The sequence below is a fragment of the Desmodus rotundus genome, chromosome 5, assembly GCF_022682495.2.
Source record: "Desmodus rotundus isolate HL8 chromosome 5, HLdesRot8A.1, whole genome shotgun sequence".
NCBI classification, from domain to species: Eukaryota; Metazoa; Chordata; class Mammalia; order Chiroptera; family Phyllostomidae; genus Desmodus; species Desmodus rotundus.
The window spans coordinates 24,098,392-24,123,799 of NC_071391.1; the positions used below are offsets into that span (position 1 = coordinate 24,098,392).

At 36.3% G+C, this 25,408-nt stretch overlaps 2 protein-coding genes across 6 annotated transcripts in view; one reads left to right on the top strand and one right to left on the bottom strand.

Annotated features, from left to right (window-relative positions):
• Window positions 1–14,287, bottom strand: part of ELP4 (elongator acetyltransferase complex subunit 4) — a 200,721-nt gene extending 186,434 nt beyond the window's left edge. Inside the window, exons 1-2 of one of the 2 annotated variants that reach the window (XM_045194051.3) lie at window positions 14,028–14,287; window positions 6,567–6,602 (exon numbers count right to left, since the gene is read on the bottom strand). In XM_045194051.3, coding sequence (XP_045049986.2) covers window positions 6,567–6,602; window positions 14,028–14,253 — 262 coding nt within the window. In that variant the 5' untranslated portion in view covers window positions 14,254–14,287. The remainder of the gene's footprint in view (window positions 1–6,566; window positions 6,603–14,027) is intronic. The other variant, XM_024559012.4, reaches the window with a different exon arrangement.
• Window positions 14,288–14,355: 68 nt separating this feature from the next.
• Window positions 14,356–25,408, top strand: part of IMMP1L (inner mitochondrial membrane peptidase subunit 1) — a 52,783-nt gene continuing 41,730 nt past the window's right edge. For 2 of the 4 annotated variants that reach the window (XM_045194052.2, XM_024558733.3), the window contains exons 1-2: window positions 14,407–14,509; window positions 24,482–24,594. The gene's annotated coding sequence lies outside the window, so the exon portion shown is untranslated. Of the gene's footprint in view, window positions 14,510–24,481; window positions 24,595–25,408 lie in introns of all 4 variants that reach the window. The other 2 variants (XM_024558735.3, XM_024558734.3) reach the window with 2 other exon arrangements.

A 25,408-nucleotide genomic window follows, 5' to 3' on the forward strand; every position in this document is an offset into this window, starting at 1 on the left:
TGGTTTTCGTGGGTAGTGCTCTGTTTCATTCTGGTCCCATCTGCCACTAAAACACCATTCAAAGAGGCAAAATCTGGTGTTTTGAGGGGCTGGCCTATTCATATTCAATTTCTTTTCTGGAAATGTGAGTTATCACTATCAGTATTTCAGATGTTTACACAATTTTTTGGAGCAGGCCTCCCTTCCCCCTTCTACATCAGACTTGGGAAAGACAACTTGTACTGCTCACTAATAGGCTTGCAGGTTCAGAAGTTCAGTAAGCCATCTGCTGGGAAACGAAAATGCCAGTCTCTGCATTTTGCAAGCATCCTCAACATCTATGACTGATGTTCTTGGAGTTGTACCCTCTTACCTGCTTGAGCGAGGGGTCACTTTTTACTATGAATGCTGTGTTCCTGCTCTTTCCAATCCTTGCTGTATTGCCTGGTAAGGCGGTGATGGTGCTGGAATTATGAGGAAGTAGCTGTGCTAGTTCAGCCTGCAAGGAGGTGCCTAACTCCAATTGTGGGAAAGGGGGAACTTAAACCTTTGTCTTCTTTTCCTCACTTTGGGCTAGTCCTCAATCCTGAGGAACTCAATATCCTACTAAAAACTGTAAGTAACTAATCTTATTGACCACTATGTTAAACAGTGCAATGCACTTCTCATGCATTAGCTCATTTAATCCTCATAATAACCTTAGAAGATCAATGTTATCAATCTCTAGCTTATAGGTAAAGAAACTAAGGCACTGAGAATGTCAGCAGCTTGTTCAAGGTGACATAGCTAGAGAACAGCAGAAACATGATCTAAATCTGGGCATCTGAGTCCAGGGGCTATGTATGACCTTAACCTCTTTCACGGGCTTATTTTTCCTTTATCTATCTCTTAAATAATAATGTGCCCAGGCTTTAGATTTTTGACTTGGTTTTCTTTTAACTCTAGTTGTTCTTAGACTCTTTTGGAGTCCCAGACCACTCGAAGAATCTGATGCAACTTATATATGCTATTCTAAAAATACACACAGTAATAAACAAATTTGCATGTAATGTCAGGGAATTAAGAGATCCACTAAAGTTCCATCAATGGAGCCTCAAGGGTCTCATAAACCTGGGCATTCTAATACATGCATATAACATCATCTAAAAAATATGTTAAAAAAGACATTAGTTAAATAATGTGAAAAATACCAAATATTTTTCTCTAGCCTAAATTTATTACCCAAATATTCAAGTGTCTACTAGGTAGAACTACTTGGAACATAAATTTCATTAGTTTGAACTGAACTCATTACTTTACTTCAGTATCTGTTTATTCTCTTTTCCTGACTTACCTAATGGTATTAGCTCCAAACTTTCTAAGTCCCAAAATCTGGGGATCATTCTACCTCCTGCCTCTCTATCTCCCACACATTTATGTAGCAGAGAAGTAGAAATCAATCTTGAAATCAGTCAAAAGTGTAGGGAAATGGCATTTCATATCAGAGTAGTGTAACTATAGTGAAACAATTATAGTATAATATATAAAATGAAATGCAGAAATAGAAAAATTAGGTAGTGTTGTTATCCCATCAAAATATGGTAGTATATTTGTGATTAAAGTTTTGAAAGTGTAGTAGCAAACATCATCTCGTGTTTAGATTAGGACAATGGGTGTTTCTATCATTTTAAGTTTTTACTTTATTCCTGCAGTATAGGCTTCATAATATATCTTTATGCTCAAAATACTCCATGACTACCTCTATCTTACTACTATAAATAGTTTTTACCCATGGCTGGTGGGGCTCAGTGGATGGAGTGCTGGCCTGAGAACCAAAGCGTTGCTAGTTCGATTCCCAGTCAGGGCACATGCCTGGGTTGTGGGCCAGGTCCCCCGTAGGAGCCTCGTGAGAGGCAACCACACATGGATGTTTCTGTCCCTCTCTTTCTTTCTCCCTTCCTCTCTCTAAAAATAAATAAATAAAATCTTTTAAAAAATAGTTTCTAACCAGGCTTTCAAATCACTAGTTAATTCATGCACTCATTTATTTATTGTGGCCTTACATGTTTCCCATGATTTCAGAGCTTACAGTCTATTGAATCAGATACATGATCAGGTATTTTCCATAAAGTATAGTATGCACCATGATAAAGAAAAGAACACTAGAGCCCTGGCTGGTGTGGCTCAGTGGATGGAGTGCGAGCCTGCAAACCAAAGGGTTGTTGGTTTGAATCCCAGTCAGGGCACGTGCTTGGGTTGCAGGCCAGGTCCCCAGTAGGGGGTGTGTGAGAGGCAACCACACACTGATGTTTCTGTCCCTCTTTTCTCCCTCCCTTCCCCTCTCTCTAAATACAAACAAATAATAAATAAAACCTTAAATAAAAAATAATACTATAGAAGTCTACAGAAGGAATGCTAAGTAAGGGTGAGGGGAAGAAAAGCAACAGTTAAGGAAGACTTTCCGGAACACATATCAAAGTGGAGACCAAAAGGATGATTTAGAGTTAGGAGAAGTGGAAAAAATGATGCAGCAAGAAAGATCTTGAAGCAAAGGCCTGAAGAGAGGTCAGAGATTGGGGCTTGGTTGGAACTAAAAGCTTAGGGTGATAAACACAAAGCTTGAGGGAAGAGGTGAGAGGACGCAAAGAGATGAGGCCAAAGTGAATCAGCAGAGGCGGATCATTAAAGGCCTCACAGCCTAAGTTAAGGAGCTCGAGCCTCACCTTAAGATCCGGAGAGAGCATGGGAAGGTTTTAAGGGAGTATCTATCATGGTCTGATTTTCATAGCAGAAAGTTCATCTGGCTGCAGTAAAAAATGGACTGAAGCAAAGGAACATAAGGGAGAACTTCAGCCTTGTCCGTACTGTATACCTGCCTAAATATCTGTGCATTATATGTGCACCGTTCATAGTTATTCCATGTGCACAGCAGTCAGTTTAAGTTCACAATGGGTAAAACCAAAATTTATACTACCTAACAGTGTTAAGCACATTGTAAATGCTTAAATACTTCAGAACAAAAGGTCAGTGGCTTTACTAAAGAACTGCACTGATACAAGTCTATCTTGTTTCAGCCTTTTAACAAGTTCTTGGTATCCTCGCCTTTGTGTACTTCCTGTCCTTGAGTGTGGGCGGAACCTGTGACTGGCTCCTAACCAAAAGAACAGGGCAGAGGTGATGGGATGTCATTTTTGCTACATAAGACTGTAACGTCTGCCTTGCTAAGAGATGTTCTCCCTTACTGGTTCCAAAGAAGTAAGACACCATTCTGTAACCCGCCCTTGCAGCACAGCCTCCCGCTGACAACCAGCAAGGAACTGAAGGCAGACAACAGCATGTGAGCTCCGAAGCAGATCCTCCACTGCCGAGCCTTCAGATGAGAACCCAGCCCTGGCGGACACCTTGACTGCTGGCTTGCAGAGGACCCAGCTGTGCTGTGCCTGGACGCCTGACCCGTAGGAATTGTCAGATAATAAACGTGTGCTGTTTTTAAGCTGCTAGGTTTGTGGTAATACTGTTATACAGCAATAGGTAACTAATAAAAAAGTACAATCATAACTAGTTCTAATTAAGTGTTTACTATCATACTTTATCTTCTTCTAGAACTAAAACTATATAATTAATGTAAGAGATTAATTTAAAAATAATGCATTCTTAAATGTCCCATAACTTGTATTTTAATTACTGACAAATTCTAAAGCTTTCTGATGCTCAACATCCCTGCAAACAGATCAAGATCTTTTTTTAAAAAAGAACTGTGTAAACTCTATGCCATTGCTTCACTTCTGATACTTTTCAGGGTTCCACATTTACCCACATACCCGAATGTCAGAAAACAATTTAAATTAAACAAAAGTCTCAAAGCCTATCCCAGTCCTAAAGAATAAAACTTGTTTTAAAAAAAAGTCTACCTTTGATTTTCAAGGTAAATGTAGGCTTCCCTTAGTGCTTCAATTTACGCCTCAGAGAATGGCCTCGTATGTATCATATTAACTTAGGCTGTTGTAGACTGTAGAGTCTGCAGTAGACCCACCTGGGATTTCTGGCAGTGCTCACTACCTCTAGTGTCCTTAGTAGTGTAAACACAGGACTCTGCAACCCCAAACTCACGAGCACGGACACACTTACATGTGTGCAGAATTGTCTTGGTTAATAAGTAATGTATTTCAAGAGAAAATGGTTAACATTGAAAATCTATAGTGAAAATTTATTAATGCAAATCATCTTCCTGTTTTAATTTTCTCTTCTGGAATTTAAAAAAATCTTTGAGTGATAAGCAGTATAGTCATGCCTTATGCTCCTAACCACTGATGTTAAATCTCCATATTTAGTTTATATTTAGAATTTTTAATTTCTTTGTTTTTATTCTCACCTGAGGACATGCTTACGGATTTTAGAGAGGGAGAAAGGGAGGGAGATACAGAGGGAGGGAAACATCAATCAGTTCCCAACTGACCCCACAACCTAGGCATGTGCCCTGACCAGGAATCAAATCCGTGACCTTTCAGTTTACGGGACAATGCTCCAGCCAACTAAGCCACACTAGCCAAGGAAAAGTATTCATTTCTTAAGGCAGACTTCCTCCACTGTACAAGTTGTGTTGACTTGGGAATAAAGAAAAGCAGAGAACCCAATAGATAAGACACCATCTGCTAATCTAATCTTTCAAAGAAATGTAAAAATGCTTATAAAGTTTGCATTGAGGTTTTATAAAGAAAACAAGCTAATAGATGAAAAAACTAAATTTACCCAAGGTATGCATATTTTAAAAAATCTTATACATGTAGAAGTTCATAGTAGAGCATACATAATACTGAAAAGATTCAAAGAAATAGCTCTAAATAAAGACTTTAAAGGCAAGGCCTTTGCTTTATAACATACATTGTTTTATTTAATCATTAATTTAACAAATAGTCATTGAATACCTAGCATAGTGTTTTGGTGAATTGACATTTCATCAAGAATACATTTTTTAAATAATCTGTTACGGTGCTTCAGTTATGCTTGTGTTTTTCCTCGTGGCTTACTTACTACAGGAGAAATCTCCTTAGCTGGCTCACTAAGTTCATCAGGCAAGTGCTCTGTCTCCCTATAACTGCAGAGGACAAAGTCACGAGGCTTTCTGCCCCTAACAACAAGGACCTCCCTTCCTCCAGCTTTTAGTACCATGGACCTCACTTCCTTTTTGCCTTCATTGGCAGCATCCCTAAAGTACAGATTTCTATTAAAAGTTTGTTTATAGCAGTTTAGACTTTCTCTAATATGCTCCTCATAATCCGTGTAGGCTTTGCCCACTGCCTAGTTCCAAAGCCACCCCCATATTTTAAGGCATTTGTTATGGAAGCACTCACTTCCGAGGTACCAAAATCTGTTATGAAATAACTTTGTTAATATGTGCAGAAGATGATGGCCTACTTAGAGAATTCAAGTGACTCTATGAACTATATAAAAGTTGCTGTTATAGATCAATGTACAAAAATCAATGGCACTTCCTTGTATTAGCTACAACCAAAGATAAAATGTAGTAATAATAAACAGATCTATCCCCTGGCTGGTGTTGTTCAGTGGATTGAGTTCCAGCCTGGGAACCAAGGGGTCGCCAGTTTGATTCCCAGTCAGGGCACATGCCTGGGTTGCAGGTGGGGTCCCCAATTAGGGGTGTGTGAGAGGCCGCTGATCGATGTTATCTCTCACACAGTGATTTTCTCTCCCTCTCTTGCCCTCTCTCGAAAAAATAAATAAATTTAACATATATATGTGTACATATATGTATATATATAGTAAAAGGTGAGGGTAAACTGGTATTCTCATAACTGCTGACTGACCTTTTCAGAAAGCAATTTAATAATATCTCACACAATGTAACATGCCTCACTCAAGCAAATCTATGTTTAGAAATTTAGAGGATTTGAGGGAATAAAATAGTTATTTTCAAATATGTTAAGAGTGTCATGTCTAAAAATAGAAAAAAGGGTGTCATGTGAAGGAGTAGATAGATTAATTCTGTATTATATAAGAGCACAAAACTAGGAGCAAAAAGTCTGTTTCAGGTAGATGGATTAAACATTAATTATGCAAAAGTGACTGGTAGCTAGATGGGAGCTTTGATTATGTAACTGCCAAGGCTTATTACAATACCAAGATTCTCTAATCTAAACTAAAAAAATAAGACAAATAGGGTTATGAATGTATATTTAAATAAGAACCATTGTACCTTTAAAGATGAACAAAAATATGATTTATCAGTCTATTACATTTCTTTCAATAAGAAGACAATGATAAAAACCTGCGATATATAAAATGTACTTATTAGCAAATCAACTTCTCAAATTAATCACTTCAAATTCTCCAAAATATCAATTGGCATTCATTTTAGTCTTCTTTTAAAAAATGGAAAACAATGCCCTGTGAATATTTTTAAATTGTAAGAGCTGCATTATAAGATATACTTGCCTAATGTATTTCATGTTTATTTTAAATTAAAACAAGGCAATTCCTCTTTATTTTACCTTAATTCTCACAGTTATTTTCAGAATAGGAACCCCCCCAAAATCATTATATACAACAAAGAAATGACCGGGAAGAGCAAGTATGTATGCTATACGAACCGATCAGAAGAACTGTTCCAACAGCCAAACCTCCGCCTGAAATAAAACAAAACCAAGAATAATTAATTTATCCACATTTTCACATTACTTTTAGCATAAAAGTTAAGCTTTAAAAAGGACAGGTTTCCAATAACTTTAAAATTGCTGTTGAAAACATTTTAATTACCTTTGCAATACTTTGCTTAAGGTGCTATTATGAAATAATTACATATTATATGTAATTACACACTACACATTACAATTACTTTCATAATGTACTGTACAGTCCTCCATTCTCCTGGGACAGGACCATGCAGCATTCAACATAACTGTGGTTAATCATCCTAATAATGTTATATTTAGCACTTAATAAATTAACTCAATAGTCAAGACCTAAATGTGCACAGTAACTTAACTACTACAGAAGCACAACAAAGAAAATAAAGGTTATTATAACAGAGATTCCACTTTAACACTTATCCTCAAATCGAATAAGCCTTGGAGAGAAAAACCTCTGATAATTAAAAGTGATTCTTTTTTCATTATGAATAATATACACAAAGTCTGGACATGTTCTATATTTAGAATTTAAAATAAACATTTTTTGTCATTTCAAGCAAAAAAGTCACAACCACAAAAATAAATTTTCAGTATTACTAGAACATATTCTTTTAAATATCATGAACATGTAATTCAATAATGATTCATTGAAAATCAATTTAAAATCCAGCTTTAGGAAACTAGAACTAAAGATACAATGTTCAACTATTTTGTTTACATTCAGGACTCACTAATGGGTTGTGATCTAACTATTTTGTTTTAGAAACATTTGTATTATTTGTAATTAATGTTGCAAAGACAAGTTCTCTTAAAAATAAAAATATGAAATGTACTTAAAGTATAATTTAAAAAACCTCACTATTCGGGTGTACAGAGAGGCAGAAGAGGGAAGTGGGGGATAAATAGCGATGGAAGACTTTCCTCGGGGTGGTGAACACACAATACAATATACAGATGATGTCTTATAGAACTGTACACCTGAAACCTATATAATGTTATTAACCAATGACACCCCAATAAATTCAATTTGAATAAAAAACACGGGCTTTGGGGAAACCCACACCTAACTCACGTCCTAATCACTGGTAAGGAGTGTTAAGCAAGCTCATGCCTGAGAAGAGTCAGGATTGTGTAAGGAATTCATTTGTTGCAGACACACCGGCCCCCAGCCCTGAGGTACCCGGATAGGGGTCCTGTCAGAGCCCACCAGCGCGTGGAGCATTGTCTCCAGGCAGAACAGATGTGTCTCACCCGTACATATCTAAACAGTCTTCAAATGTACTCATACACAAATGCTGTTGTAATAAGTAGAATGAATACAAACTGAAAGAAAAAGAGTAAGAAATTACTCAACATTGTTGGACAATTGAGGACAAGGTCATTAGAATGTTTTGGGGTTTTGCAGGGGTGGGAGGCACAAAATTATCAAAGAAACATTAGAACGCTAATAAGAAATTTCCCCCTGGAAGTTTTTTGTTAAGATTTATTTACTTTTAGGGAGAGAGGGACAGAAACATCAATGTGTGGTTGCCTCTTGTACCCCCTACTGGGACCACCCCACAACCTAGGTGTGTACCCTGACTGGGAATCGAACAGGCAACTCTCTGGTTTGCAGGCTGGCACCTAATCCACTAAGTCACACCAGTCAGGGCCCCCCAGAAGTTTTGTAGTGGAAAATGTTTTATAGAAAAACTTGGTATGAAAAGTTCCTTTGATAGACTTTATTTTTTGCTTTGTAAGTAGCATAAATAACTGTTACGCTTTCGAAGGATTTAAAACCTGGTAACATACATGTCACACAGAATACAATGTAACATTTGGCAACTTTATGGCTATAAGTAGAACATTCCTAACTGATAGAGAGGAAAATAAAAAAAAGAAACCAGTACTTTAAAATATTTTTATGTTTAATTGGATTTGTTATAGGACTAAATATACAGCATTTTAATTTCATACTTAGATAAGTTCCTTCATTATACCATTTAAAGCCATACATAGGATAATTTCAAATGTTCTTCAAATTAAAAGTTTAATATAAACTTAAGTATATATGATAACAGCTATAAAGGATCAGAACAAAAAGGTTTTCTTTGGGACAAGATTAGGTTAAATGCTTAACTGTACAGTCTGTGCTACATATAAACCACCACTAACTTTTTACTCCGTTTTGAACATTTCAAATTACACTTTCCAAGTACTTCTTTCCCCCCTTTCCTTGAAAGGCAGAAATAAACGTTTAACTACCTAATCACTGTTTTGTGTATATTTAAGGACATGAAATATAAGCATAAACAGACACTGCAGTGTTGAGTCTTAAGCAAGTACTATAAAAAAGTTGTCTTTTTTCCTTAACCTATTTCTGATAGGAAGGATTTAGATTTATCTAAACTTTCCTGAGTCTACATTCATGTCTTCTCAAATTAGGGATTTATATAAACTTTCGAGGCTTCATGTAAAGGAATACTTAGAGAATTAAAGACTCTCTGGGAATGTTATTCACAGTGGGATGATGAGAACAGACCAAGGAGTAGTTTCCCAGTTGAATGGAGTGATCCTAGTTCAGGTGTGTGGCCCAGAGAGGTCCTCAGTAAGCGCTACCCTTACCATTTTGGCAATTATTTTGATTAGAATGAATCACTGGAAGCGTGCTGTTGCTTTATCAAAGATGATCACCTTAACAGTAAATCAGACGATCTAAGGAGGTAATTTTCTGTAAGAATGATACAATCTACTGTTCCTGATGATTCAGAAAAAACCACCCAAATTTTTAAAATCTCAGGTACGTGAAAATTCTGATGTTTGGAAAGTTCAACATTACTTAAAACAAACAAACAAAAATGGAGACAGTTCAGTGACTTTTATCAGGCAAATTAATATCCCAACAGGACTTCTCTTACAAAAGTGCAATTTCGTTTTTTTTCCCCTCTATTATGTAAATTCACTAGACTTAAATTAGAATTGGCTATAGTAAAGGTTGGTCATTTTGAAGGCTGGTCATAGGGAATGAGATGACTCTACCCTATTAGCTATTTTTAAATGAAGCTTTTATTCTATGCGTATGAAGTAAAATGATTAACACATACATAGCAGCAAAGTACCTTCAGTCTTCCAAATTTGATTTTAGCATGACGAAACCTCACATTTCTCCAAAATACCTCTGTATAAGGTATTTTGATATACCTTACCTGGTATGCTTAAATTCTATCTCTGTTTTAAACTAGAGTAAGTTTGTAGTCATGTCCCCACCCAAAATTTGTAAGTTTAAGTAACCAATCACAACAGGATACTCTGACACAATATATTCAACCCAAACTAGCTTTTAATACACGTATCTTTAAAACCAGTAATCCATTAATATTTTATCTAATTTCAAAAGCAACACAGTTTTCACAGTTATAGTTCCCAATTAAAATAGAAATATTTTTTTCCTATAGTTCACTAAAATGTTTGACAGGTAAATAACAAGGTAAATAAGTAACCATGTTATTTTATAACACATACAATGAAAATGATCTTTTTTTTTTACCACTTCCTCTCCCATTTAATCATGTCTTGTATAAATCATCAAGACACTTTCTAAGTCGTTAAGTAAATAAACACTTGGCTTTACTTCTAGACCTTGTTTAGAAATATATTTATCTCTAGCTTGCTAAAAATACAGGCGGTAGAATATTATATCCAAATGTAACATTACACAAGTTTGAAAGCTTGAAGATACTTTTCAAGTTTGATATTTTAAAATATTAAATTCATCAAGGTTTTACATTTAAAAATGACAGTTTTTTGTCTTTAAACTAGAAAAAATCTAATGCTTTAAAAACATTATATGAAAACTTAAGATCTTGCAATTAAGTGCCAGTATCTTCCTATTTCATGACTTTTAAAACAGGAGGAAAAAGATTTTTAAATTTTGTGTAAAGGTAGAAAATTAAATCAATATTTTATTTTATCAATATTATTTTAGAGCAAAAATATTCAATCCCCACATTTCCTAAAACAAATCTCTAATTAAGCTATAAATTTGGGGTAAGGTCAAATTAATATATCAGAATATGAAGGCTGAGAAGTAATGCCTTATTTTACAACAAGGCCATCTCCTTTTTCAAAGTCAGAGAAAATAAAAGGGAAAAGAAAACAGGAAAGAGAACAGTGAGTTACACAAAGTCCTTCCCAGTACTCTCTATAAAAGAATACGTTTAAGTTGTGCTTAAAACTACAGAAAGGCATTTTAGGGGACATGCAATATAAAAAGCAATTTCATATCCTTAGTTTATAGCAATGTCCTTAAGTACTTAATGTCAGACCTCAAATTAAATTGCAGTTATTTCATTAATAAGTCTGCTTTTTCTTCTCTCTCTAGGAGTATAAAACATCCTGACAACTCTAGATTATCACAATTATTGGCTGGGCAAACACAGGAATTAAAACAGAAAATGCTATGAACAGTGGCAATGGTTATGTACATTAAATCACATGAAACAATTCTACGTAAAAATACAAAGGAACAAGCTACAGATTTTAGTTGCTAAAATATTATCACCAGGATTATCCTATAGTCCAAACTCAGTGTACTTCTCCCACACTCTAAGATAGAGTAAAGGACATAAGCTCACTAGTATTTATTTTTTGACATCAGTGTTGAAAATGGCAGCTACCATCAAGCTTCTTTGTGGAATACTCTTCCTGGATATTATTTACCCCAAATCCCTATCTGCCATTCACTTGACTGCCAAAATTTAGTAAGTTTTAAACAGCAAAGAGGTTAATCCAGTCAAGCCTGAAGTCATCTTTCCTTCAAGTTTCTTTTTGAAGGATGAGGCTGGGTGATAATTTCCCCAGATTAGATAGCATGGTCCTAAAATGGACTATACTTTATATGCTAGGACAAGAAAGTGCACCAGAATATTTTACTCACTGTAACCTCTCTTGGGAAATTCCTGGAAGAACAATGGATTATTTACATATAGTATCATCAAATAACAATATAAATTTCCTGGAAGAGCTGGGTTCAGAAACTGGATTAAGAAATCTCAGAACCTGAAAAATTTAAATGTTGCTCACTTGGGAAATGTATATCAATATCTAACAAAATTAACTTGCCAGAATAAAAAATATTTAATATGATTAATCATGTTTAAAAGATGTGGATATAGGGAATTCTCAAATTTATAAAACACTTTGCTTTTGCAGTAAGCAATGGGAATATGAGCATATCATTAAATGACTAACATTCAATTAGCCTGTGTGATAGCTTTTAAGTATACTTTGCATCTATGCTTAAAATTACAGTGATGTCACAGTGGTAGTAGTAAAATATCACTGCACTGAATGGCAGTAACAATACAGTATTTACTTGTTACACAGTAATCACTTAATACATATTTAGGCAACAATCACAATGTCACAGTATAGTTTCATCATCCTAATATCGTAACATCCTACTTGTGTTACATTTTCTCACAATACGGTCATATTAGGCTTGTCACAATTTGAGTCAAGTAACATTTGAGTAACAACATAATCTGTTTTGTTTATACCTATGTGTATACATATTAGCAGCCAAATGTTTCGCTTTCAAATAGTGTTTTAATGAAAAACAAATGTAAAGGGTTTGCTTGACAGGGCCATACAAAATAGGACATCAAAATACAAACATGTCATTAAGAAGTTAACAGCTAAAATACTTCTGCACATATTTATTATTCCAAATGTAGTAACTCCTATTATGACTTCTTCTTTGCACTTTGATAATTAACTATAAACGTGTAAAAATATTTCAAAATATCCAAAAACAGATACTTACTTTAATTATCTTAAGGAACACTGATTTTTAGCAAAAATGCTTGTCACAAATACTGGAGTCCCCATCCCCAAACAAATCTGGAAATTTCTGAAATTACAGTTCGAGTTTACATCACTGTAGAAACACATGAGGAAGTTGCTTTGGGCTACCTTTTCTGTGGGTGCTTTAAGGGACTATAGTTAAATCATTGGTCTCAGGTCCAATAAGTGGTTAAACACTTGAAAGGAGCTCTAAAAAATGTGAAGGAGCTATAGCATTGGCAGACAAGTAAATCTGGAGCCTGAATATTAGCCCAGGCTGTCACTGATTTTGTGCCTCTGTTCATGTCACTTAATCTCTGAGTCTGTTTTTAGAGCTCCATCCTACATATTTCATAAATTCTGGTCCATTTTTTTTTCTCCCGCACATTATTTTTCAACCAAGAACTTACTGAAAATCTAACAACTGTACTACCCACATTTTGTTATTCTAATGAGGAACTGAAGGTGTAAACAAGGGAAATGTGACATTTTGTTTGGAGTTTCAGGATCAAATGAGTGAAATTACATATCCCCATTGAATTTATACACACATGCGTATATATAAAACATATAACCACGCATATATAATCACACGCAATATATATTATATATAAAATCACACTTGGGCGTGATCCTGTATTTGAACTTGTAGTGTACAAGATTTAACTGACACACATCACATCACATACAAACGGACCATTTTTAGTGATGTGGCATTCAGATAGGAATTAACTAATTTACAATCTTTATTAACATAGAAGCTCTGTCCTCCTAATCTAATTTGGTCAATCCTTTCAATAGAACAGTTATAAAACAAGCATATTCATAACAGGCTTGTCATAAAAAATTCCAGGGATTATATAGGAAAGCCTAAGAACTGCACATTTCTTTCTCGTTAAAATGTGAACTTGGATCATATCGTTTGCAATGTAATTACTGGAAGCAAACAAGAGAGAGGAAAAAATCTAACAAAAGCATATATACACGTACTTAATTAACTAACTCAGATGCAGATACGGGTATGGCTGTCACTATCAGTAACAGGCTGTAATTACTTTGGATTCCATAAACCTTTAATAGCCATTCTCTTAAAGCCAATATGGTTTGTTAAAAGATTCAGAACCGGTAGATAAGTAGCCTGGCAGTGAAAGACGGGAGGTTACTTTTTTCCAGCATTTTATAACGCAACCCATCTCCTACAATGATACAAACTGCAGGGTTAACCCAAACCACGAACTAGCTGGGGGTGAGCGTGAGACCAGGAGGGGATTCTAGAGACGAAAGCCAAACCGTCTCCAAACATTAATAATTCCCCTTGACCAAGGTAAAAGCACGCGGGATCCCGTCGTAATCTAGGAAAAGGCTGGCGGGCAGGAACCAGGGTGGAAAGTGGGGGGAGCACTAGACCAGGTTTAGTTAACGGCATTTATACGTCTCCACGCAACAGCTCCTCCCATCCATCTCTATCAGACCAGGCTGTTCTCTCCAGGTCCGAGGACTATGGGGCCACAGAGAGATGTGGGGTCAGGGCAGCTCCCCCAGCAAGTCCCCTCCCCAAGTTCTCCCTCTGTTGAGCCCAGATCTCAGTTCTGAACCGACCTAAGAGCTGGTCCAGGGCTGGGAGCCCGGTTGATACCAGCAGCTGTCCGTTCCGCACCGACGGTCGTGTGCCTGCAATAGACACCAGTCGAGAGCCGCCGCTGTCGGTGCCGCCGGCTCTAGGACCCTTCCTCTGGAAACTGGTGACGTTTTTGCTGGCTGCCGCCGCCGCCGCCACAGACTCAGTACTCCCGGTGCCGGAGACGCAGGATCCCACTGCCGCCATCTTGGCGCTTCTCGCGTACACCCAATAGAAACTCCGGCCTCTCAAGCAGCGGGCCTGTCACAGCCAGCCCCGAACTCCCGCCTCCTGGCGGCTCTCGTAGCCAATAGAACTGAAAAGTCCGTCTTGAGTCTACCAATCGCAAGGCGTATTGCTGAAAAGTGCGCTTACGTAAGGACGGTGGACGTCTGCCGGACCCAGGTGAGAAGGCCCACCTGAGTCCTGGGTTAGTGTGTTTCGTGTTTCTTTGGGGCTGGAGGTGGGTAGCGTCCTTCCACGTTGCTCTCGTTTTGAGTGTTTTCATTCATGTTGAGTTAAAGATCCGGTTGGTGGAGCGACATATCAAGCAGCTACCGTTAGGATTTTGCACCTAGACTCGTCTGTTTGTAAATAGGAAAGATACATTTCCCCTTCCTTTCTCTTCTGATTTCTGATTGAAAATTCATTCTGTCTTCTCTATCAAGCCTTTTTTTTTTTTGAATAGTTGTGTTATATTGAAGGAATGGGAACTCACCTTAATGAATTATTTGCTGAGCATCTGAGCGCATCTTGTCAGTGCCAGGTGGATTGCATTTAGACCTTGGAGTGAAAACCCTTGAGCTTGGAGGCGATTTGGTTTACCTTTGCTTCGGAGAGCAAATGACAAAAGATGCTTCTCCGACAAGTCCCTGTGAGAAGCTTTCGTTAATTTTAATTAGTGTCTCTGTAAGTCTTGGAGTGCCTTTCCGTAAGTGGTGTGAATGACAAGTGTTACTCTGACAACCTTCTTCACACATTTAATTGTCGTTTGCTGTTAAGGCGCCTTCAAATAACAAAATACTTGAGTCCCCCCCTCCCCTAAAAAACCTGATAAGAATTAGATGTGTATGGGCTTTTTTTTTTTTTCCTAGTGAACTCCGAATTGAGAGCTTTCTTATTAGGATAGGAATTTTATGTGAGGGTGGAGAGGTGGGGGGACAACGTAATTTAGAGCTGCATCTTCGGATTTAATTTTTTTCTTAAAACTGAGTACGTGTGTGTCTCTGTGTGTGTGGGAGTGATATTTAAAAGCATCCATGATTGACAAGGTTAAACTAAAAAAAGGCTCCCAAATCATGACTGTTCTACAAAGTTATGACTGGTTTTGACAGTGATGTATGATACTTTCAAAATACATCCAAACCTAATTGCAATTCTTGCCATTGAATTGTTTTAAATTTCAGTGACCCATTAAAATTCCTTGGCAAATTCTATTTGATACATCGAGATTACTATTGCTAAATAGTGACTGGAGTTTTTCATTTGGGGAGGTCTTTTAAAATTTTTTTTGTTTATTTTTTAAAGAAAAATCTTAAGGAAAAAAATCCATGTTGCTATATGTCAAGTGGAAAGATACTTTCATTTTGCCAGTATAAATCTATAAGCTAAATCATGTAGTAAACAGCTGTTCAGTGTGTAGTGTCTTTCTAGACCTAATCTTGTCACTTTAGGCCTGCCGAAGTGAAAATGTCCTCATTTGGGGGAGATAAGATGAACATATTAGGAAACAGAATAGCACTTGAACACATTGAACAATATGTACTAATTTTGTCCTGTAATAAGTAAGTACTAAGAAGAGCAAAAGAAAAAATGACAAGGCAGTTTAATATTGACTAATAACATTTTAGATACTTTTGTTGCTCTTAAATAGTGATTTTTTAAAAAAGATTATTTATTTTTAAGAGAGAGAGGAAAAGAGGGAGAAAGAGAGGGAGAGAAACATTGATGTGACAAATGTTACTCAGTTGCCTCTCATTCGTGCCCCAGTCGGGGACAGAACCCTCAACCCAGGCATGTGCCCTGACCAGGAAACTGGCAACTTCTTGCTTTGTGAGACGTCACCCAGCCAAGTGAGCTACGCTAGTCAAGGGAAATGTTTCTTAAATGGGTTGTTTTTGCTTCATATTACCTTGTCTCTTACTCTGTTTACTTTACCCTTTAGTTTTCTAAAGGTGATAGTATGATGCTTTGTTTGCCTTATTACTAGAACTGAAGAATTGTTTTTCAACTGTTTTTCAACTTTAAATAGAATTTGGGAAGCATGGCATGTATGCATACCAAGGAATCCCTGAAATTAGACTATTCTTTGGTGTCTTATAACATTATTATAGAATAAATGAATTTAATCTACCTTAATTATTGTTATTTTTTTTACAAAAGACAAAATCTTTGCTCTCAAAGCAAATAATCCCAAGTATTTGAATTTACCAGTATGTAGAGTTGAATGTAAGACATTGGGATAAATGAAGTATTTGCAGAAGTGAAGAGTTAAAAGGGTATATGTTTAGGTGTGGTGTTAATGATTAATAACAATTAATTAATTATACCCCAGGGAATGTGCTAAGCACTCAGGTTACAGGAGAAAGAATACTTAGTCTACACCCTCCTTGAGTGCACAGTTGGGGAAGATACATGGGTAAATAGAATACGAAAGCATGCTGTAAGTACTCTGGAGGACAGATCTAGATCCTAATTTGGACTGAGGGGAGCCTTGGAAAGTTTCCCCTGACGAGGAAGCTTAACCTGAGTGTCAAAGGATGTTTTCATTACAGAGAGTGGGAAGACTGCTCCTTCAACAAATCAGCTCTCGTTGCTTCTGTGCAAGTAGTTCTCATGATTTATACACAGTGCTATGAGAAGAGGAGACTGAAGAGGTCTAACTGATTTTTCTTGAGGTTGTGGATTTTTTCCCCTTAGGGATAATAGGAAATGGGAACTCAATGAAAAGTTTTGAGGAATGACAGAATTACATTTGATCGTTATGTTTTGACTAAACATACGCTGGAAGAAAATCGATTATCTGAAAGTGTAAATGGGATAGAGAATGGAATGAATTAAGAGACTACTATAAGGGGTTGCTGTGGCCGGTGTGGGTCAGTTGGTTGGAGTATTGTCTGGTACACAGGTGGCAAACACAAGGCACTTGGGCCGAATCCAGCCCTCCCCCTTGTTTTATCCGGCCCTGCATCTTGTTTCTACCTGGCGGCAACGCCGAACTCCTTGCTCCTACTTAAGGAGTAGTTACATTTATACAGTCCTGAAATTACATTTGGCCCTTTGAAAGCAACTGCAAGGCTGATGTGGCCCCCAGTGAAAATGAGTTTGACACCTCTGGTCTGGTAACTGAAGGGTTGCAGGTTCAATTCCCAGTCTGGGCACATTCCTCAGCTGTGGAATCGTTCTTGGTCTGGATGTGTGTGATTCCTGTTCTGGGCGCATACGAGAGGCAACCAATGGATGTTTCTCTCTCTAAAAGCAATGAAAAAAAAAAGATTACTATAAGGTATAGAATTGATTTGATCAAGGAAGGTTGACAGGAGGAATCAAAGATGATTAACAGGCTTCTGCCTTGAACAGCTTTGTGGGTGCCAGAGAATAAAGAATTAAGGAGGAACAGCAGAATTTTGTAGTTATGTTTGTTATTTTAGGGAATGGGAGATCATAAAATGAGTTGTTTTTTTGTGTGTTTAATTGGAAGAACCCATGGAATATCCGGGGGGAATAGCTGGCACACAGTGAGCTATGTGAAAAGAGGGATCTCTAGATGAAACATGGATTTGAAATTAATTAGCACATGGTGGAAGTTTACCCCAGGGAATGGGTAAACTCACTAAGGAAATGTATAGTTTAGAATGAGAAGAAAAAAAGAACTAGGAATAAGTTTTGGGGAACATAAACATTTAAAAGCTGGACAGAGGAACAGAAAATAAAATATGAATTGGAAAGTGATTATTTGATTTAGTAATAATGGTTTTATTTTGGCTTTGTTAAGGGCAGATTTGATAGAGTGGTAAACTGAAAAGTCATATAATTGTATTTAGAACTGAATGGCCAGTACAGTTGGATATTCCATAAAAGTAGACCATTTTACATTTTGGAAAACTTTACTGTGAAGTGGGGTGGGGGGGGGTGTAGAGAGGGATGACAAAAATTCAAGGGTAAAGTTTTATTGTTTGAGAGAGACAGAAAATAAAAGTACTGGAAACCAACTCTAGACAATTGGTAAAAGGACCTGAATACAGTAGAAGAAATTGAACCTGGAGAACAGGAGAGAGATTAATATTTGAAAGGAGGGATAATTCAATGGCTAGAGGGTGTAAAAGAAAGTAAGGCTCTTCCTTTCTGCCATTAAATCTTGGAGTCCTTAAGACCATTTTCTCTTTTTTCCATATTCTTACCTTCATCTCTTCATCCACTCCCAGGACCTCAGTTACAATTTATATGTCAATGTCTAACACTTATAGTCCAGATTGCTTCTCCGACCTCCAGAATCAGAAATTCAGATACTTAACTTTACCTGTCACTTAAAAGTCTTAGTGGAACCTCAAAATCACAATGCCCCAGACTGAACTTTCTCTAGTGTTCTGTATCTCATTAAATGATAGGACAATTTGTAGAAATTTGTTTCCTAAGCTATGGAACTTCATTCATTACATTCAATTCCTCTCTCAAGCTGCATTTTACCATATCTAGTCCATTAGCAAGACCTGTGGAGTTTACTTCTTAATAGCTCTCTAATCCATTCCAGTGCATTTAGCCCTCATCTTTGGTTATCTTGCAGTACATTATCCATTCAGGAGCCATCCTGATCTTTTCAAAAGAGAAGTATGATCATATAATACAGAAACACAACTACTTTTTAAAAAAATATTTTATTTTTTTAGAGAGAGGGGGAGGGAGGGAAACATCAATGTGTGGTTGCCCCCCACATGCCTCCCAATGGGGACCCGGCCTGCATCCCAGGCATGTGCCCTGACTGGCAATCAAACAGGCGACCCTTTGCTTTGCAGCCCAGTGCTCTATCCACTGAGCCACACCAGCCAGGGCCAGAAACACAGTTTCTTAAGGACCTGCATATAGTTCCCTCTTTCTACTACTATAAGCACATCACTGTATAAATTCCCTTACTCTGCACTCTGGCATTCATTTATTCTACTGTACTCAGCATGTTCCAGTCTTCCAAAAGGCCACTGGTTAACTTCTATATAATATTCAAATATCACTTCAGCCTACACATTTCAATAAAGCCATCTCACCATGCTGTCAAAATGAAATTAGCTCCAATATACCAACAATGAACAAGTGGAATTGAAAATTAAAAAAATACAATTTACATTAGTATCCCAAGAATTGAAATACTTAGACATAAATCTAAAAAAAACCAAGATGTAAATGAAAACTACAAAACTCTGATGAACAAAATTAAAGAAGAACTAAATAAATGGAGACATTCCATGTTCATGGATAGGAGACTCAATTTTATCTCGATGCCATTTCCTCCCAACATGATCTATAGATTTGATGCAATTCCAATAAAAATCCCAGCAAGTTACTTTATAGGTATTTATAAGCTGATCCTCAAGTTTACGCGGAGAGGCAAAAGACCCAGAATAGCCAACACAATATTGGAAGAGAAGAACAAAGTTGAAAGACTAATGCTACCAAACTTCAAGACTTGTGACAAAGCTATTGTAATCAAAACACTGTGCTATGGGCAAAAGAATAGATATGTTGGTGGAACAGAAAAGGGAGCACAGAAATAGAAAACTATAGTCAACTATTATGCAAAGGCAACACAATGGTCTAGATATCCTTTTTAACAATTTGTGCTGGAACACCTAGACATTATAACAAATGCAAAAAAAAAAAAAAATCTAGACACAGACCTAACTACACTTTTCACAAAAATTAACTTAAAGTGGAACACATACCTAAATGTAAAATGCAAAACTATAAAAGACCTGGAAGATAACATAAGAGGAAAGCTAGAGAACCTAGGGTATGGTGATGTTTTCTTAGATAGAACACCAAAGACATGATCCATAGAAGAAATAATTAATAAACTGGACTTCATAAAAATAAAAAACTATGAAAGACATTGTCAAAAGAATGAGAAGCAATGCTACTGACTGGGAGAAAATATTTGCAAAAGATATATTTGATAAAGTACTGTTATCCAAAATATACAAAGAACTCTTTAATAGCAAGAAAAGAACCTGATTTGAAAGTAGGCTAGAAACAACAGACACTTGACCAGAGAAGATACAGAAGGCAAGTAAACACATGAAAAGGTGCTCCATATCATATGCCATCAGGGAAATACAAATTAAAACAACATTTAGATACAAATGCACACCGATTATAGTGGCCAAAATCCAGAACACTGACAATATGCTTTATTATTTCAAGAAAGGTAAAAATGTAACTGAAACACAAACAAAAAAAAGATTTGTGCAGTGCGTGGAGAAGGTGCCATGACTGATAAAACATGTCAAAACTGGATTGCGAAGTTTTCGTACTGGAGGTTTCTCTGTGGGCGATGCTCCATGGTTGGGTAGGCCAGTTGAAGTTGATAATGATCAAATCGAGACATTGAGAACAATCGATGTTATATCATGTGGGAGATAGCCAACATACTTGAAATATCCAAATCAATAAAGTTATTGGTGAAAATGAAAACTTTATTTTGCAGAAAAAACCATATGGACTTTTTGGCCAACCCAATACCATTTGGTGAGTGATAATGGGGGAACCTATATATATGTAGGGTCAGGAGCATATGGAAAATTTCTGTATCTCACTCTCAATTTTTCTGTAACCCTCAAACTTTTCTATAATAAAAGATCTAAAAAAAATACAGATGTTTCCCCCTGCAAAAAGTGAAATCAGCTATATAAAATCTCAGTCTGAGAGTTCCATTAGCAACATGTATATCACCCAAGTCACCACATAGTGGGACCATCTTTCTTCAAGGATTCTAACAGTCTGATATTCTGAGAAGTCTTCAGGTAAAATGGAAAGACTGCAATGACCTATGTAAGGCACACCAGGAAACAATGGTCATGGTTGGCAACTAGTACCCCATGACAGAAATGAGAACCTCTATGGATGGTCTTTCAGTGGCTTTTCTGAAACCTAGGGTTCATATTCCTATTGTGTCAGTGCAGGCAGAGCATGTAACAGGTATTGTGGAGGCTTACTACAGGGTCTCATGGTGTTCTGGTAGCTGAGAACTAAATTAGAACCACGTATGACCCAACTTTCGGTAAACTTTTTGTTCATGCCTCTTGCTCTATCTACTAATTCTACCTTACTTTGAATTGTAATTTCTTGATAGTATTATTTTCAAATTTGATAGCATTAATTGTATTCTGTACATAGAATTCTTTTATATTATTTTCCGTATCTATGATGATATTTAGATTCTCATTTTTAGATTTTCTTTCATGTCTTTTCTCTCTGAAGAACTGAATATTTAAAAAATACTGTAGTGGTATTTTCATAGAATGGCATCTTAGATTTTATACATTATTTCCTTTTCTAATGTTAATAATTTCTGTTTTTCTGAATTTAATCTTTCTTCTTGCTTCTCTTAGGTATTTTTTTGTTTGTTTTTCACTATAACACTTTTTAAAAAGCAGTAATTAAAATACAGTTCCAGATAAGTGCTGTCCAGTAGAACTTTCTGTGTTGATGGAAATGTTCTGTATTTACACTGTCCAGTACAATAGCCATGAAGTACACATGGCTATTGGGAACTTGCAATGGGGTTGATGTAATTGAGGAACTGAAGTTTAAATTGTATTTTAATTTTAAAAATTTCAACAGTGCATTGGGGTAGTGCTACTGTATTGGACAACACAGTTCTATATCAAGATTTGGCAAACCTTTTCTGTAAACGACTGAACAGTAGATATGTAAGGCTTTGTGGGTCATATAGCCCCTGTTGCACCTACTTCACTCTGCTGTCCTAGCACAAACGCAGCCGTCAACAACTTGTAAATGAGTGAGCGCAGCTGGGTTCCAGGAAAACCTGATTTGCTGACGTGAAGTTGGCTGGATTTGGCTTATGGGCCCTAGTTTGACAACCTCTGAAAAGATGTGGCTGGGATATGTTTTTCTTCTTTTTTTTTTTCTGTATTCCCTGGGTTTTTTCTATTATTTTTTCTCCTGTGTATGTGTGTGCGTATTTTTCGAGGTGAGAGAGGAGTCTCTTCCCTTGAAACTTTTTTAGAGAGATTTTTACTCTCCTTGGGTTGTTACTCTGTATTTGTTCAATTTTTGTCCAAGTTTTATATTTTTTGTATATGAAGGGACGTGGTGGTAAGACAAATGTTCTATTTTAAAATTTCTTTAAACTCTACTCTTTGTTCCTTAATTCTGCTCTTTCATACCCCTCGTTTTATAGATGCAGTATCTTATTTAATATCTTAAAAGATGTTAAATAGAATCTCCCTGCTTACCTCTGATTTCTCCGGAGGTACTTACTCTGTTTTTCATAATAGGCTTTCTTTTTCATTCTTGATCCTTATCTTAATTGTATCTGCAAAGACCCTATATCCTAATAAGGTCACATTCTTAGGTTCTAAGTGGATTTGGGGGGATGGGGGGGTTACCACTCAACATACTACAGTCTCTTTTTAGGCAGGTATATTATAAATGTGTTATATAATCTGTAATTTTTAAGAATCTCAAAGTTTGTGCACATTTTGTTGTGAGATTGCTTCACAATATACTGTTCAAGTTAATATTCATATTGGAGAGTACTGAATAGGGAAACCACTTTTTTTTTCAAACTTTATAATATGTTAGAAGTGGAGTGTTATTTAATGTGTCCTTGCTTTTTACTGAGGATATTATACACAAGTAAGTGATCGAATGAAAAAATAGCACTAAAATTTCGTTGACTTTAAAATATTTATTACTCAGTATTCATACCAATGTAGTAAGGTCCTAAATCACCTCTTTATTAGCACAATGTTCATCTCAAATTGACTGGAATGAGTTTGTGAGGTTAGATTTCCTTGAGATTTTTGGGTGTTTCAAGATTAACTCCAAAATATTTAACGAGTTCTTCAAATAGGTAAGTAACTCAGAAGAGAAATATTTTTGCAAGTAGCAGCAATATAATTTTAGTATATGTAGCTGAGTCTCAATCACATGAGATTGTTAAGGTCAAGCACAGTGCCTATACATGGGTGAAAGAATATATTTAAGCAGATGTATATAGAAAAAAAAAGTCTCACTTTTAAGGGTCCTAAAATAAAAAGGAAAAAGATGGTAGGGTCATAAACAGAGATTGAATAAAGCAACAATTGGGGTTGAAACGGTAGAGAGAGGGAAGTTAGATTGGCTGAAATGGGTAAGTATCAGAAAAGTGCAATGTACAATAGCAAAGACAGGAAGCGGGGTGAGAGGAAGACTAAGGAGAGCAAATGGTAAGAATAATACCATAAAGAGCTTAATGATAATGGGTAGAAGATTAACATATGAGTGTTTCTTTCAGCTTCAGTCAAATTAATGATACTTATTAGTCTTGAAATCATACACTCAAGATTCTTCTGCCATTATCTCAGAAGAAACTAGTAGGAACCTTTACATATTCATTAAATTTCAAATAAATATTAATATTAAATATTTATATTGATATATTGCATATTATGTTATATATAATTATATATTTTAAGGTGAATATTCATATGCTGTTACTTTCTTTTAATGGCAAAAATTTAATTTTTGGTGTTGACTCTCAAATGTCACAGGTAAACACATATAGAGCAAACTTTTAACATTTCAAATAAAACTGGTGATAACACTTTTTCTAAGTCATAAAAACTGATGTGGAGTTATTATAGTGGAATAAGAGGCAGTTTTGATATCTAAAATAGTATGAAGCATAATATGCTTTGCCTTTATCATATTATAGCTGGTCATAGGGTTTTTCAACAATATCATAAGCATTCTTCATATTCAGTGAATATCTGACTGAATAATGTCTTAACATATCAGCGTTACAAACTACTCTGCTGCCCTTCCATGCTTAAAAGTAACTTCAGATATTCATGCTGACATGTAGAAATGAATGTTAGGTCCTCTCTATCACCTGTAAATTGTTGTAGAGGAATTTGATACATCAGAACTACGTGTGGTCGGGTATCAACTTCTTTAAGTGCTTGAACACAGTTTTCTCTAGGTTGATTGATACATTGTCACCCAGTTACTTTCTTCTTCTACTTGAAACTCCCTCATGGATAAAGGACTTTAATATTCTGTTTTTAAAAATCATTATCTAAAGTGTCATTAAATATCTAAATTCAAAATCCCATTGACCTGACAAAGAGGGAGGTGTATCTTAACAACTGAGAGACATTTAGTCATATTATATAATAATTTAACTCAACATGGCTGATGTAATTTTGATTTTCTGTTTTAGGAATGCTGAAACCATGGATCACTGATATATACTTTGAGACATGCTTTAGATGCTTTTTTCAGGAAGCCCTGAAGCTACCCTAAAAATTGAATGTATTGTAGAACAGACCTATGGTAAGTAGGCTTTTTTTTCCCCCTCCTTTTTTTTCTGTCTGGTTCATGTTCAGGTTAAGTCTTATGAATGCCCTAATGCTGCTCCCTGCTGGACACTATCATTTTTGAAAGTTGGCACTTAATAGATGGGCAAATAACTGGTTAGCTGGACCCACCAAAGAGGCGAATCCTTGGCTGCATTAACACACACACACACACACAAACAGTATCCAACAAAAGCAGCTCAGTTATGGTGAGTGATACCATTGAAAGTGCTGATAGTCTTGCTTCTAAATTTCATTGCCTGCTTCCGTTTAGTGGCATCTAAAAGTTATAACAAACATATACTGAAGGGTGCTTCCAGGTGATGGATCTTTTAGGATTTCCTAAATTGTGTGTGTAGGGATGTATGTGTTTGTAATCTAAGTCAGTTTTTAAATTGTTGTTGTTGTTGTTGTCGTCTTTTTTGTGATAAATTCCCTGTATTACAGTTTTTCTAAAGGCAGTGGTGAAACAGCTCCAGTATAATTTAAATTGGGCATTGTTGGATCTATTTCGAATGAGTCGCCCTACATGACATTGTATACAGTGGATACTTGCACTGAATGACACTGGTTTGGACTCATGTGTCGTGACTGTCCATCCTGTCACGAGCCCTCACATTGGCTGCGTGCACAGGTGCTCCCAAAATTGTTTTAAAATGTGTGGGAATTGAAAGTGTTTCTCTTCCCACTTTTGATCTAAAATATTGTTATATTTTTTAGAGTGCAACCTAAATAAAGTTATTGTCTGGATGTAAGGTAGATTTTCTTTTGACAATAGTCATATATTTCCT